Source organism: Hetaerina americana, unplaced genomic scaffold (genome assembly GCF_022747635.1).
Source record: "Hetaerina americana unplaced genomic scaffold, ioHetAmer1.1.p SCAF_5, whole genome shotgun sequence".
Classification (NCBI taxonomy): Eukaryota; Metazoa; Arthropoda; class Insecta; order Odonata; family Calopterygidae; genus Hetaerina; species Hetaerina americana.
Genome location: NW_027287095.1, coordinates 90,601,446 through 90,616,524, shown reverse-complemented (window position 1 = coordinate 90,616,524; position 15,079 = coordinate 90,601,446). Strand labels below are relative to the sequence as shown.

At 36.9% G+C, this 15,079-nt stretch overlaps 1 protein-coding gene across 1 annotated transcript in view; it reads left to right on the top strand.

Moving 5' to 3' along the window:
- rtet (major facilitator superfamily domain-containing protein rtet) overlaps positions 1 to 11,255 on the top strand; it is a 40,055-nt gene extending 28,800 nt beyond the window's left edge. The window contains exons 8-10 of the mRNA XM_071592315.1: positions 198 to 288; positions 1,039 to 1,176; positions 4,543 to 11,255. Coding sequence (XP_071448416.1) covers positions 198 to 288; positions 1,039 to 1,176; positions 4,543 to 4,664 — 351 coding nt within the window. The 3' untranslated portion in view covers positions 4,665 to 11,255. The remainder of the gene's footprint in view (positions 1 to 197; positions 289 to 1,038; positions 1,177 to 4,542) is intronic.
- The last annotated feature ends 3,824 nt before the right edge of the window (positions 11,256 to 15,079 follow it).

Here is a 15,079-nt window from a genome sequence, read left to right as displayed (position 1 = left end):
TGGTGTATTCAAGATACGCTTCTTGTGTCCTAAATCCAGGGGCTGAAATAGGTTCCTAAATATGCCCCCTCTTGCTGCCCAACGAGTATGGACACCCTTCAAGATGCCATCCTCCATTAATCTTGAGCAATTAAGGTCCCTAACTAACGAGTCTGGACGCAGCTAGAGTTTGTAATAATTTTTTGCCTTTATTTCAGGGTTTGCTTCTTATTGTGCCTTCATTTGTGTGTGTCGGCCTAGCGTCTTCCTCGACCCTCCTCTATGTGGGGTTACTTCTTTTTGCTGTCTGTGAGTTCTTATTTTATTTTCCGCACTAAATTAACTTGGACATTTCTTTAGTTGTGTATGGTGCATGAGAAGCACTTGTACTCACTTGAAATCATTTTTCACATAATGTTAAACTCAAAGCCTTTATGTGGTTGGCCTTATCTTGTAATAAATAATGTGGTATGAATGTAATAGCTCAAAGATGATTGATGCATTGGACTTATAAAATTTTATCATAAGCTAATAAAAGAAACAATGATCCTAGTTTGGTTATTATAACTTGTGACATTATTAATTGGTAAAATTCATAATTTCAGGCTAGACTTTGTGGAATCCATTATGGAAGGAAAACAATGCAGCTTTGTTAATTCCATTAGTTATTCCATGTTTTAATCTTACGACCTGGGTTTAAATACGTAATATTCTAATCTTTGAGTGTTTGACTACATTTCCATCTTGAAATTAAAGGTCCTGGAATTAAATTATTTTTATTTACATTGGAGGTAAATGCTTACTTGATAATTCTGTGGAAATTTGAATCGCACTACACATTGGTGCATATCAGATGAGAGAATTAACTTGAAATATTCACGTATTGTATCAGTTGTGATTGGCAAGCCTCAAAACTAATTTTATTTCCATACTAGTTTAGATTTTGATCCAATTTCAAATTTCCACTTTTAATTTATTGCTAATATTCTCACATTCATGGAATATTTTGTAACTGATGGTATACTTACTTTTCTGTGTGTGGCACTCCCTTTTTTCCAGCCACGTCGATGGTGGTGCCCTGCATGATGACTTTGGTTTCAAAGTTTGGCACTCATGACCAGAAGGGGACGGTGATGGGGATATTCCGATCACTGGGAGCCCTCGCAAGGGCAATGGGGCCCATTTTCGCTTCCATTTGTGAGTGAAAAGTTTCTTTTTTTATATATTTTACAATAATATATGCTAAGCAGGTCACAAATCTGAATTATGTCACTGTAGAGGAGCTCTATGATAGCTGATTCATACAATTTTATGCACATTTATTGTAGAGTTCATGGTAAAGTGATCTAGTTCTGTAGAAAATGCTATCAATTCTGATGCTCTTGGAAATATCTTTGTAGGACATAATAAACTTGTACAAGATTTGAGAGTTGACATTTAAATGGCATGTCTGATGAACAATCCAAAAGTTAAATAATATTAAGTGTTGTTTTAATTCTTGCAAGTTATTTTCCGTTTTATTATTCACCATTCTTTCTATCCACTATTCCAACATATGAAATCCACCTCAATCAAGAATCTCAGTGACCGCTTTCCTTCCCCTGACCTTATCTTGCCCTGCTATAATGTTTCATTTCATCTTTCTCCCACTCCTATGTCTTTTCAAGGCCTTCTCCAGTTGCCCGTGGCTCATTGCTGCCATTACTTCTGGCCGACTTTATTACAGACCCCTTCCTTTGCATGCTTACTGATTCATTCTTTTCACCTGCACACTTTCCTACTTTATTTGCATTCCAGGTTCTTATCCTCTTGTTCAAGACACTGAATAATTTTTCTGCAGAATACAATTGAGTTTGACTTAATATTTTATATCTCAGTGCAGCGAAAGATTGAGATACTTAGTATTCTAAGCACTAAAGGTTTTCCATCACTGCAGGTGACACAATGAAGGGTAAAAAGAAAGAGCAAATGGTTTTCCTTGCAAGTCAGATGTGATGCACTGAGGCTACTTCCTAATCTCACTATGGAAACAGGTTCACTTAGGGAATCCATGCATATATGCCAGCATTGATGATTTTGAATTCACTTTATAGTTTATCTATGAGAGCTGACCAGAAATAGTAATACTAATAGTTTCGGTCTAGCATGGCAGTGGGTGGGACTAGAGCCACCATCTTGGTGTCTAAACATCCCTACACCTAGTACGCACCCTGCTGTGGTAGTGTGAACAGACTGTGGTTCTTCTCCTTTGCTCACACTGCCAACTGTTTAAATGTGAGCTGCTCTAGAAAATCCTGCAAATTGCAAAGTGCGATCTGTGATTCGGTTTTTATTGGCAAAAAAACCACCAGCCGATTGAAATTCCACTGGGACTTTGTAAAGTGTACGGAGACGGAATAATAAGTGAAGGCAGAGTGAGGAAATGGTGCATTCAGTTTAAAAATAGCAACACCAACATTCATGACGAGGACTGCAGTAGTTGGCCTAGCATTGTGAGTGGTGGTAGATGGCTTGAGAGATGATATTAAAAAGCTTGTGTATGTTTATGATAAATGCCTCAATTTGAATGGCGACTATAGAGAAAAATAGTTTAAGAAAGTGCCTTTCAAGGTTTTACAATAAAACTTCGTATTGTCACCAGGTTCATATTTTATTTCAAAACGTAAGTTACTCTCTGCACAGCCCCCTTATATACCTTTTTGTTTGCTGTGCTGCATTAAATGCAGGTGCATTATATTTGGATTAAATGGTGCTTAGAGAACAAGGATCCATGTGTTATGACCAGCCCAAACTTCTATAGTTTGATAGGTGCAATTTTTAAATTCAGTGGTCATATCGAGAGCTAATGAAATTAATACTTTGATTTAATCTGTAAACTTTTGAGTTTAGGTGGGCCTCTTCAAGTGCCGAAAGGCACTTGAAGGGGCCTGCAATGTAATATCCCAACTGACAAATAGCTTACTCCACCTGAAATTAGGGTACATGATACCCCTGAAGAATTCTGTCATCGCCAGGATTTGAGCAAGGGCCCCCAACCCCTCAGGCTTGGAGGCCCTAGACCTCAAATCCCTCCTCTGGTGCCAAAGAAGATTGAAATTAAATCATCGATTTATGTATGAGCTGGTACAAACATTGATATCTAGTAATTGCTTCTCAACATGAACAAGATCTTTTAATGGAGCTGAACATTATGATACATTTAATTATGTAAGTTATCTCCCTCTTTATATAAATATTCAACAATATGATTATTAATTTACAACTTAAGTGTACTTAATTTATTCAGAATAAGTTCAACAAGTGTTCTAAAAGTTCTAAAATAGGTCGACTAAAAACATTACCTAGCATAAATAAACAAATTCTCGCAGACAATTGGTGCTTGGTGCACGTTGAAGGTCAGTTCCCCCACCACCAAGCCCGTGCGGGGCAAGAGCACTGCCACATACAGTCACATCAGGGAAAATGTTTCCGATATTTTTCATACAAACCTTCTACGTAATCCCACTACTTAATAATAGTGCAGCATCAAAACGTGATGTACAGTTGATAGACTGTTTGTGGCTTGATCATTGCATTGCATGCCCAAGGAGCAACCTGTGGTGTACGATGGGTGTTCATTAGGTGTAGGAGTCATTGTTATTAAAATGGTAGCTAACAAAAATGCTGCCATTGCTCTTCAAAGTTTGACTATTGGTTCAGGACACCACCTTTTTTAAAATTTTCCAAATCTTGTCTTTAAGTATCACTTTTGAGATAGATGGGGATGGTGCTGGGCGATAATGGCCAAGAAGAGGTTGATGCTAGACAAAAGGCTGTTTGGCAGTTGCCTCCATGATGCTTGATTGGCAAAAAATGAGACATTCTCCCCCTGCTGCTAGGTCCTCCCTTGATTTCACTGTCCCTTTCCTGCAGCTGTGTACATGATTTTTTATTGTTGAAGTGATGCCCAAGTATAGAACATTGCTTGTTGTTAAGTGAAGGAGCATCCAAGTGGGTAGAGTGCCGGGCTTCTGACTGGAGGGTCACTGAATTTTTCCAAGGAGGGAATGTGGTCTCAATTTGGACACTTCAAGTTTTCACTGGATAAATAAGCATGGTATTTTTCACACAAAAAATAACTTATAATATAACTGCCAGTTCCAATGCATAGGCGACATCATCTGGTGTAAAATCTCATGCATTGCCAGGACATTTATCTATAGCCAATGTTCACCTGACGAGAATATATAAATGTCCTGGCCATGTATGAGATTTTACACCTGATACTGTCGCCTATGCATCAAAACAGGTAGCATTATTATAAGGTTTTTTTGCATGAAAAATACCATGTTTATTCATTCAGTGAAAATGAATTTTCGCAAAGTAGAGCTTCAAATCATTGAATTTATTTCAAGTTTTCTTAAATTTTGGACTGCCCAAGCCATGCAAATCCTTCTAACACCTTCTTTCTATGGCATCTGCTGCCGTGAACATGTATAATGGTATATGTGCTTTACATGGAATGCCACCAGATTGAATGAGTTACTCCCCTCAGTGTCAAATGATTCCTTCCTTTCTTTACAGTGTACTGGAGCATTGGCTCTCTGATGACTTACCTGCTCGGAGGTGTGGGTCTCATTGTCCCTTGGCTCATGATGAGGAACTTGGAGGGAAAATTGTCAGGGAGTCCACAGAAACAGTCGTAAGGGTTAACATTCACCATGCGGTGTTCAAGCTAAGTTATTTCTGAACGTTTTTTTATGACAACCTTTTCATGTCGGTCATTAGCTCATAGAGAGATTGGTATTTTTACCAGGATATTTTGTGAAATGTGCTAAAATGTTTGCTGGTAATTTGTATATGTAAGGTATGGTGATCAGATAATTTTCTTGGCCATCAGTTATGCATGAGCCTTTTGGGTAATCCCTTTCAATGCTCTTCTCCTTAATAATCAATTGTGTGATTGGTGTGGTCGTTAATAATGGGTGCTGTGTTTTAAAATTCCACTCTCAGTATTGCTAATATGTTGAAATGGAAGTTCTCTTCAGGCAATCACAGTCTTACGATAATTTTGATTCCACGATCAGGAGTGCAGAATGTTAAGTATTATTGCATTGGTGTTACGTTCAAGATGTTGAATTATTTTGTCGTTGGACAATTAACTTTACAAATGAATGCAGTTTTGAACAAAGGAAAATACCATACATCTTTGAGTGAAACAGAGTTTTGAGTATTAATTTAGAGTGAACTTTGTAAATCAATGTTATTAACAAAAGTCTTTGGCCTGATCGAAAGACAAAGAAATGAGCTGAATTAACTCTCATACTTGTTTGCAGTGGAATTCAATGAAAAATGAAGTTTTCCAATTAATTTCTTTCGCGGACACTTTTAATTTTCATTGGTGTTATGTTGAGTTTTTGATTCCGGAAAAGGTTGCCTTCTGCATTGGAATTAAGAGTTGAATTTACAATTGTATCATTCCGAAAAAGCCAGGAATTCCTTTGGGTATATTCAAAGATAAAAGATGCTATGGCGATTTAAAGCAGGTCTAAAACACCAGCTTTCTGGAAGCAATATCTGTTTATATAAGATGCTATAAGAATTGAGAATGGCATTTGTAGTGCAGGAAACAGTGTAGAAATTAAAAAAAAATTTTTAAACTATCACAAGAAACCAAATATTGGAGAAAATTTTAAAGAATTGATGAGCTGCTGTATATTCATCCTCTTAAATTTCCCGTGGTTACGTTTATCGGTTAATTTCTTCCAGACTGGGGAAATTAAAGTTCCAAATTACTAATTTGTAGTAAGTTTCACATTCAAGATCACAAACCTTGCGCATGTAAAAAAAACAGCACAAATTTGGTTTTCTTTCACCTTTTTTATGTGTTTCATTGAAACAATTTCTTCACTGTAATTTGAATGTTAAGAGTTATAACATACAATATCTTAAAGTATTAATTTAGGCATTCGTATTACCTTCCGTAGGGAAATATGATGCCTAACTTTATTTTTTGGGAAACAATTATTTTCTTCTTTATTTATGTTCATTTTATAAATGGCAATATATTTCTCTAAATACTGTTTATATAACAAACTTTTAATTGTTTTTTTTTATCATGAGCTGTGTCATGAATCAGCAGTATAATTGTATATTGGCGAAAGAACTTGTGATTTCTGTTTTTACTTCTGTCTGTTATACTTGTATCTTCTCTTCTTCATTTTCATTGTGGTGGATGTTGAAGAAGTTCTCTTTGCTCAGATATAGAATATGTTCATGCTTTTATGCACTGTACTTTACCTTTTGATAACATGTTGTTTCAATTTGTGTGTTAAAATTAGTGATATCTAGCCCACTCTTAAGAAGTGCCTTAAAATGTATTAATTTGTTGAATTATGGTATATTGTAGTTGTTTGGTCGGTGTTTTTTCATTTCAAATTTTATTATCATTGTTCTATCATGTATAATTTATTCTGCAGTTGGTGCACAGTTTTGTGTCATGTGATGATAACTAGCACCCAAGTGTACATTCTATGTTGGTGCAAAGGCACCTGTTTTTGAAAATGTTTATATTTTGCTTGCAGTATTTGATTTTTGTTTAAAGTTTTCACTCATATTCCTGTTGTTTTTGTTTATGTTGTGTGGAATTGATTTTTCTTACTTGTTCCTTATGCCACGTTGAGATACCATTTCCCTTTTGTAAACCATTCATCAGATCAAAATGTTATCTGTTGGCTTTTGCAATGGCAAATACGAAATTATTAATGTTATTAACCAAGGGCAGGAAAACAAGTTGAAAGGTCATGAAAATTTAACTGCACTGGGATGATATAGCTCTCACGTTTTGAATGTGTAAAATCAAACATTTCTCTCTAGTACGACTGAATTTCCTTCATCTCCCAAAGAGCTCCAGTTGAAGTCAAGATTTTAGAGTCGTGACACTGTTGAAACCTAGCAATTGATTGCAATCCTGCCGAAATTCAGGGCAATTGTATGCAAATGCATGCCTATTGTTCTGAGAGTGAGTTGCTCGTGAAAAAATATTCCCTTTCTAGAGAAGAGGGAGCACTCAAGTCCCCCAGTGCAACAATAGCTGCAAGTGCACTTCATGTGCATTTGGAGCCATCATCTCAATCGCATTTGCATTTGGAGGTCTGCTCAATTGCATTGTTCATGCAACTAGTGCTGCTCAATTGGAAATCATAATCAATATGAGTACTTATTCTGTTATGTTTTTGTTGTTCATTTTGGTCAATCTTCAATTGTAATACGAGCCCAATTGAAGATTGATCCAAGCGTTGAATTTTCTAAACTCAAATTTGTTCATTAGATTGTCAGCTGTTGTTCACATCTTTCCATTCATCGACTGTTCTTCTTTCTGAGGCAGTCGTGTAGTAAGACGATGTGTTATGTGTGGGAGGTAACCTAGACCTCCCTATACTCGCTCATGACTGTCAGTGAGCATACCTCAGTGCTCTCACCCACCCACCCATCGTTACGTAATGGTTGGCTCTGTGCAAAATACCCGAAGATGTCACTGCTCTCGTACATTTGGGGTTTTACTATAGAGATTATGTGGTGCCACTCAGTAAATATATCCGTGTGCTATTCAGTATTTTTTTGGCTTGAATTTCGACAGTATAGTCTTATTTGTCCATTAATAATGTTGTGTGGGATTCCTTTCAGAGGAAAAAATCATTTGAAAAACTAGTGTGCCTTATTTTGCCAGAGCCACTCGCAAATCCAGGACAGTTTAAAGGAAAGTACTTGTATTTCTGTTAGCAGAGGATGGTTTAACGTGTGGAAACACTGGCAGATGCTGAGAAGTCCCAAATAAATGTACACCTTTTGCGGCTTCCACTTTATCGACTCCCCTGCAGAAGTGGTGGCAAAAGATATGAAGAAATTGAGTACAAAACTGAAACTGATACTACCAACCATAGAACTTCAATCAAGTTGTACATTCAGATCACTAACTGAACAATGTCATGAGCTGAAAGTGATAAATGCATGCCCTTTCCTGGTGATAGCCAATCAGAATCAACTATTACAGTTGTTTGATCTGCAAGACTCAAACCTAAGTCATGATTCATGCATTATATATATTTTTATCTCACAAAAGAATTCTATAAGCAAGTTAACTTTGTTTAGAGGTAGCAATGGAGGAGGAAAAGGACAGTTTAAATTAAAACAGTGCCATTTTTTTTATGGCTTAACTCTGTCAAAGTATCTCCAAGACTTCCTGTGTGTGTGCCAAATTTCCAGGGCAAATTGTCTTCCTTAGGTTGTAAATAAGTCGTCTCTTACAGTTTGTCTCTATCATCACTCACATTCCCTCTTTTTTGTTTTAAAAACAATAATATTTGTTTTGGAAGCAAAGGCGTATCTGATGCCCTGTGACATCCAACCCCTAAGGAACTTGGATATCTGAATAGCAGATAGATTGATTTCACTTTGGCATTATTGTCTCTCTTTAAGTGTGTTCCATTCTTATGGGAAAGTTGCCATTTAAGTTGCTGAATGAATACCTACTTACTGTAATTATAATTCAAGTGGTGTGTCATTGCTCCAGTATCATTAAAGTTATGTGGAAATAGCTATTGTCATGTGACCACCTGACAATTTTGTAGAATATTTTTTCAACAAAAACCTAATAATTGTTGCTCTTTGTGTTTCTTTATTGGTGCTTACAGTTTACATATGGGTTAAATGGAAGAAGGGACCATTTGGTCTCAATTTCGCCCAAATAAAGACCACTATCTATCTATCTATCTACAGTTTCATCCAGTTGCACCAGTGTACATTCAAAAAATACTTTGAAAGTGTGATTAACTTACACCTTGATAACTGATTTATCAGCAAAACTAAACATGAATGAACAAAAATTTGAGTTATGAGCAAAACCCAAGTCAATTTTTATAAGATATTAATCCTGTCACTTGATGACTGTTGCAGTGAGTTTGTTTTCAATAAGGATTTGGGGAAAATGAATGGGGTTTTGATTCCATGGATAGTTTCTGGTTCATGTATGAATTTGAGGCTTTTGTGAGATCAAAAACCCTTAAATTTGAGATATCATTGGATATGAAAGTATGTGGTTAGGTTAAAGTAAAGTATATTACTACTAGGTATTCTAAAACGTATTTGTTGAACCACTTAGTTGTGTATCATATATGTGAAAGCTCTTCGAAAGTCACCTCTATTGAGGTATAAATATGTTTAAACTCCAGTGCTGGATTCTTCTCATGTAAAATGGTATTGCTCATTGAGGAATGTGATAGCTGTTCAGTTTTTCTTTCATGGACATTCCTAATTTGCTCCTTCAAAATTATTTCTTGTAGTGTCCTCCTAAGGTTGACAAATCCATTGGTAACGACGTTTTCTATTCATTTTTACCTCAATAACCAGTATCTGTGGATTTCTCCTTGAGAATAGGAGATTTTTATAATAATATTTAATTTCTCATGCATTTCTGAAGTATTGATTAACCGCTCACCATTGTCAGTTATCAAATATCATGTTGCTGTGCTCAAATGGATTTGAAAAAAAATCACATTGCTGTGTGTTGAATTGCGAGTTGTGCTGGGAGAGGGGAAAAAGGGAGGGGATAACGATGGATGGATGCATTACTGGGCAACACATTGTGAAATTGATCTGAGCTGCTGACAGAATATGTGTATCAAATAGGGGGGGTATGTAAATCTGTTCTCAGCTCTTTGTGAAGCTACAAACTTCTGAAAGTTCTTATTTGTTATGGAGTAACTAACAATGAAAATTACTTGACCCTCTGGTTGTATTCTCTGTGAAAATAAACATTTTAATAGTGACCTTATCATAAGTTAAATTTTTATGCAATATTATATGAATGTTAATTTGTTGCTGGCTGTGCGAACAAAGTTACTAATTCAGCAAGATTTTTATTTATTTGCAAAAATCTTTATGGTTCGAATGCATTCTACATTCCATCATTGTGAAATATTTTGTATGTTTTCTTTTATGCATTTACTTTAGTATTTTAACAGTATCTTACACAAGAGTTAGATGTTTAATTAATTGCAATAATTAAGTCATTGAGTTGGTTGTGTCCATATGTCAAATCTTATGTTCTTTCTGTTCATAATTGAGATAGGTGTAGCCAAACTTTGATCAAGAAAATAATACCATTGTCCATTCAACAGTTGCAAAATAATGACAGGCAGTATCACGTTTGGTGGTTGCATTAATGGGTCATTACCTAATCTATCTGTAAAACTCTTCAAATAGGTTTTTACTGGTGTCTCTGATCTCAAAACATTATCTGGTTCTTTGGTGTTTTTCTCTATTGAGGGTTGAAATTAGGATCTTGGAGCAAAGGATTTTAAAATGTATTTCATGAGTGTATTTTTAAATATAATTTGGTGGTTTTGGAGTTTGCTACTTAGGTTGAAACAAATACTAGAGCAGGAGTTGATCGGGGAAGAGCCTTTTCAATTTTTGAGCAGGAGACTCAAATGCTAGCTAAAGAAAATGTTTGTTCTACATTTGAGATCATTCGGAGTAATTATAACTTTTTAACACTTACTAAGACAATAATAGTTCGTGGACCATTTTCCAAGTTCATGCACTTTGGGTATATTATTTATGGTTCTGTTATTGTTGGCTTAAATGCTTAAATTATCTGCATTACATTGAAAAAGAATGTTATTTGTGTTCAATAAATGAATTGTCCATTTTGAGTGGATGTCGTATGATTTTTGTTTGCTGGAGTATAGGCATTGATAAATGAATGCCTATCCAATTCCACTCAAATTTAAAAGATAATTCTTTGCTTCTTTGTGAAACAGTTTTGTGTCTATATAGGGCACTGTTGTTTTTAGGTGACTTTGTTTTATTTGGGTTGTGGAATGATGCATGTATTAGTGTTCACTACTTTTGGTTAACATGGTAAGACTGAGGTTGAAAAAATTGTTTAACAATTAAGTCAGGTTGCTTCCTCTGGATGGTATTTCATAGAGGGGAATCCATTGGTTAAACAATAGGCATTTATCTAAAATATTTGCATTTCGTGTCAGTATTTCCTATATATGAACCATTGATTCACAAATCACACACTTTGGATGTATGTAAGAATTGTTTTCTAAAGATTTGTAATGTTTAACTTTTTTATGTGATTCATTTGTTATTTTTATGCCAGGATATCTCTTTGTGTGAATAATAATATGTATTTCCTCTTTTCACCTTCTTCATACTTATTTGTGAGGTTGGTATCATTTTTCTGCTGAAACATACATATTATCATTCACTACTGGCCTGCAAAAGTGATGTAGAATGGTATATTTTTATTATCTAATGGAAATACATTTATCTAATCAAAATTATAATGTATTGTTTCATTAATATACGAGGGTTTGCGCATACCGAGCGAAATAGTTGGGGAAGCCGAATGCTTGCTGTATTGACACTCACACGATGGCAGTACTCCTCAAACTGCAGTGTTTGGATGGCTGCACTTCTTGTCATTTGTTTCTAGTGGCAATTGAATATTAACAATGCCATTGGAAATATCACCAAATGTAGAATCCATTTAGTTAGAAGGCTTTTACTAGCAATAAGCTCCAAAGATGCTGGCATGAGGAAATGTGTGCTGTGCTGCGACTAAGTGATGAGTGAGAGTGTTGTGTGTCCGTATTAGTTCAAGAGTGAATGGACCAATGTCCATGATGTCCAGGAACTGGTCATTCATCAGTTCATCTGTCACCATAAGGCTAGGCCAACCACTGCGGTGTCCTCGTTGTGAACGTTGGTACTTTTGCCATTTTTAAACTGAGTGCACCACTGCTTCACTCTGCCTTCACTCATTATTATTCCGTCTCCGTAGACTTAAAAAATTTGCCTATGAATTTACAATTGGCTTGTGGTTTTTTGTCAGTAAAAATCTAATCACTGATCGTAGTTAACAACTCATGGAATTTTCTATTGCAGTGCACATTTTATCAGCTTGCAATGTGAACAAAGTGGAAGAACCATAGTCTGCACACAATACCACAGCAGGATACGTAATACTGAGTGTGGGGGCACCAAGAGGGTGGCTCTAGCCCCACCCACCACGCCACTCTAGGCCAAAACGTAATTTACTTATTGGACAGCCCTTGTAAATGCACTAACTTATTTGATATTCTCCGGGTGAATTTCTCTGTTTTTAAGGACATAAACCCTTAAGGTATAATACTTGTTGCTTAAAGCCATCACTAGTGTGGCTAATTCTTGGAGGCCCAGCGATATCATACGAGGGTAGTCCCAGAAGTACCCGACCTAACAAAGAAAATACAAAAATTTTCGAAAAAATGTATCTATGGTTCAACTATCTCCTTCCAGCTCTATACACTTTTCCCAGCAACGTTCATTTCGTTCGATACTCTTTTTATAATAAGAACTGTCTTGCTCCTAAAAATAGCCATTAACTCTCGATATCACTTCTTCACGGTTGGAAAATCTTTGACCACCGAGCCATTTTTTCAAGTTTGCGGACAGAAAATAATCCGAGGGGGATAAATCTGGCAAATGGCGTGCATTAGGTAGAAATTCAAACTTTTATTCATGAATTTTGGGCATTGCAATAACGGATATGTGAGCTGGTGCATTGTCTTGGTGAAACAACCCTTTCTTCTCAGCCAAATGCGGCCGCTTTTGCTTCATTCCTTCGCTCAAACGTTGAAAATAAGTTCTATCTATGATTAATACTCGCCGTGGATAGTTTTTCCTTTTCAAGATAGTCAATGGCAATTATTGCACGCACATCCCAAAAAACCGACGCCATGACCTTGCCTGCAGACGAAACGGTCTTCGCCTTCTTTGGAGGCAGCTCTCCCTATTGAATCCATTATTTTGATTGTTCTTTTGTCTCGGGTGAGAAGTAATGGACCCATGTTTCATCCATGGTTATAAAATGGCACACAAAATATTTTGCTTTGTCGCTGTGAAACTTTGCTAAACACTCGATTGAAACATCTCCCCGACACTGGTTTTGCTCGAGTGTGAGCAAACGCGGCACCCATCCTGCACACAGCTTTCTCATGTCCAAATTTTCATTTAATATGTGCTGTACCGCACTTTTTGAAATTCCAACTAGGTCAGCTAGCTCGTGCACTTTCAGTCGACGATCATCCAGTATCACATGGTGGATTTTCTTCACAGTTTCTAGAGTCGTCACCTCATTTGATCGACCAATGCGATACTCGTTTTGACAGCTCGTACGGCCTCGTTTAAACTGCTACCCAATATTTTACTGTTGTAAACGAAGGAGCAACTCACCCCGAGTAGAATTCAGTTCAGCTTTTATATTGGTTGGGCTGAGGCCTTTCAAATAATAGTAATGTATCACATAACAATTACCAATTTACTCATTTTCAAAATTTCACTGGAAACGTTTACTATTAATGTCTGCCAAACAAATACTAAACAATATAGCGTCTTCAAACTTGAAATATATTTCTTTCTAGATTGCGTACCTTCTAATACAGTGATATTTTTCAAACAACTACGGCCATCTCTAAGTCAGGCCAGGTACTTACGGGATCACCCTCGTATGTCCTGTAGTCCTCACACTACGTAGCCTTGACCATTTATGGAATTGGAACTAACACTGATTTCCAAAGAAACTGCGGGAGATGCCGCGACAGTAACTTTTAACGGGGTCATACGCTAATATGCATTTAAATGCAACAATTTCAGAGTTTAAAAATCATTCGCCTTGACTGGGATTCGAACCCAGATCCTTCATTTCCCATCGAGTGCCTTCGCCACTTAAGCTATCGAGGCGTCCTAGGAAACTCAGAAATTTTGGGGCTTTTAAAGGAACTAGATGTTGTGACGAAATGCCGTACATACAATGTCACAGGCATTCGTATTCGTGCGCGACGCGCCACAGCCCACGAGGTTAAAGCCAACTTTTAAACACTTATGGTGTTTATTGCTTGACAAAAATTTCGGAGTTTAAGAGGACGCCTCGATAGCTTAAGCGGCTAAAGCACTCGACCGGATATTGAGGGATCTGGGTTCGAATCCCAGTCAATACGAATGATTTTTAAACCCTGAAATTGTTGCATTGTAACACTGATTTGATGTAGTCTTCCGCCCAGATTCCTTTCTCATATATACGTATGCAACGAAAAAGTCCATATAGACTCTTCCTCCCTATTTTCCTAAACCATTAAGTGGTAATGTGGTAAGTTATCTCTCCGAATGACTGTAATTGATTTGTATTCCCTTAATGCCCTTTCTATCTCACTGTCGAGTATGCCTGGACCTAAGGTATGCTCATGTACGGGGACGAAAAATTATATTTAAGTCAAGGTAGCAATGGGAAACTGCAGGGCATCCACCATACTTCGTAAATATGCGCCCTTCTGCTTATAAATTGCTTCCAAAATTAAATATTAATATCTCCCTAGAAATTGGTCTCAGAGGCTGTTTGGAAGTGTTGTGCACCACACTGGGGTGTCCCATTTAAATGCCTATTGAAAACGAATCGAAAGACATTCGCAAACCCCCACACAGGTTTGGGCGATAATGATGAGACCATCAAAACATATAAATTTGTTTTTAAAAATGCGCCAAAGTGCGCATGTGAATGCCACCATTTATCGTGTTCACCCTTGTGGAAATGCATACTGTATTTAAGGTTTCCCACACCTGCCCGGTAAGCTTCAGTGCAGCACATATTCAAGAATTACTTTTTTCCAAAATATTATGGTGACGAGTTTAGTGGCAGTGGGACGTAAATCCATGGTTGACTTCTTTACTCTGGCGGATATGATGAGTGGCGGATGGATTAAAGGTAGATGGTGAAACTATATGGTTTGGCTTTATTGTATTTCAGCTGCCGAATTGGATCGCATGCAGCCTACAGGAGCTGGATACCTGAGATGTTGTTTTGGTAAACTTGGTAGCGTATTCAAAATATTAGAGGAGCTAGGCTGGGAATCACTCACGGAGCAAAGGTTAAATTACTCGTGCATAAATTGGAAAGGCGTCTCTTTAGTAGTGAAGTTGAAAATGCATTATTACCCCCGTCGTATTACGTAATGTAGGAGAGATCAAGTGTCGAACGGATACATCTAAAATGTCATGTTTTCCACGAACG